Source organism: Rhagoletis pomonella, unplaced genomic scaffold, assembly GCF_013731165.1.
Source record: "Rhagoletis pomonella isolate Grant_MI unplaced genomic scaffold, Rhpom_1.0 Rhpom_scaffold_00035, whole genome shotgun sequence".
Classification (NCBI taxonomy): domain Eukaryota; kingdom Metazoa; phylum Arthropoda; class Insecta; order Diptera; family Tephritidae; genus Rhagoletis; species Rhagoletis pomonella.
Window position 1 is genome coordinate 190,847 of NW_023458589.1, and position 1,513 is coordinate 192,359.

At 43.2% G+C, this 1,513-nt stretch overlaps 1 protein-coding gene across 1 annotated transcript; it reads left to right on the top strand.

Moving 5' to 3' along the window:
• Positions 1–204: 204 nt before the first annotated feature.
• On the top strand, positions 205–822 carry LOC118749718 (uncharacterized protein K02A2.6-like; the record flags this gene model as incomplete). The annotated part of the gene is given in 1 exon segment (XM_036484502.1): positions 205–822. A coding segment is annotated over 1 exon segment (160 nt), but the record flags the coding sequence as incomplete, so codon positions are not given.
• Positions 823–1,513: the final 691 nt, after the last annotated feature.

Here is a 1,513-nt window from a genome sequence, read left to right on the forward strand (position 1 = left end):
TGTAGTATTACAGTAAATACACCACTCTAATGCATTTACAAATATCGACCGCACACGATGTCAATGCCATCATGACCCACATAAGTCATAATGAACTCAGCGGGAGTTCAACACCAAACGTTCAAAGGCACAGTTCAGTTTACACTTGCCAATTGCATTACTCAAGACAGGCACACTGACCAACTCACGTGACGATCAGCTTAACACCCCATACTTCGCCCTGTTCGGTCAGGAAATGTTCACGGCCGGTAGCGATTATAAACTAGCACGAAAATTAATATCTTTAAGCGAGGGCGAATTAGCGATCGTTAACCGCGAAGATTATATGCAAATTATACGTGAAAGGATTAAAGCCAATTTATGATAGGCGGAAACGAATGATCAACTTTCGCCCGGGCCAAGAAGTATTTAGAAAGAATCACGTCTTGAGCGACTTCAAAAACAATATTAACGCAAAATTTTGCCCCAAATATATCAAATGTCGCATTGTTAAGCCAATTGGGAACAATATGTTCGAAGTCGAAAACCTTCAAGGGAAATCACTCGGCACGTGCCATGTGAAAAATTTGAAACAGTAACCGAATGTAAAGCGAATGAGAATGCCCGGTCTAGCTCGCGGTAAGAGAGATGAATTTATCTCAGGGCGTGGGTGTAGCCTACGCTGGGCGCCTTGCAAAACAAAGTTGGCGCTCCACATCTTTCCACCCTCGCAGCTGCCCACGCGGGAGCTAACAGTGGCTGAGAGGGTGTGCTGTTATGGGAGCGCTGGATACCCGTGATTGCTGGTTTGCGATCCATTGTCTGGCTCAGCGCGTCCAGTAGAGTAAGAACCTGGAATCAGAAGAAAGCATCGTCTGCACCATGTATTTTCACAATGTCATTATTTAAGGATACTTCCCCAACAAGTCTGAACGCCACTGTAGAGATCTCCGGCCACCCGGCTGTACAGATGGTAGGGGTATAGGTTTTTCGTCCTTAGCAATCGCTGTAGTGTATATAAATTAACGAATTGTTTAGCCCTAAAACAAAAAAAAAGAAAATAAATGCGTTTTGTCTAACTTACCAAAAGAAGAAAAAAACTGGAGGTTGTCCGTCCGGCCAAAATTAATATTTACTGAGGCAAACGTCAAATAAAAAGGAATGTAAAACCAAAACCTTTTCGTCCCATATGAGCATTGCCAGCAAAGAGTTTTGCCAACTGGTATAATGCACCGGAAGAAAGAAAAGGGAGGGGTGTATCTTTTTGTAGAATCACTAATACATGCAAAAAGTGCTTGAAATGTATTGGGTAGTTCCAGTGTACGGTAAATGGCGGAAACCGAGAATATAAAAGGAGCTGTTTGCTACGGGATTGCCAAAACGCTATTCAACGGCAGAACGTGCCAGAGCCGCATTCCTCGGAGTTTGCTTCTTTTTTTGCTGTGTCGCGATAGTTAAAAACCGCGTGTGGTGGACAATTCGCTAAGTGCCGGAAAGTTTTTTTTTAAAAGTCCGCGCGAAAGTTTTTGTAAAT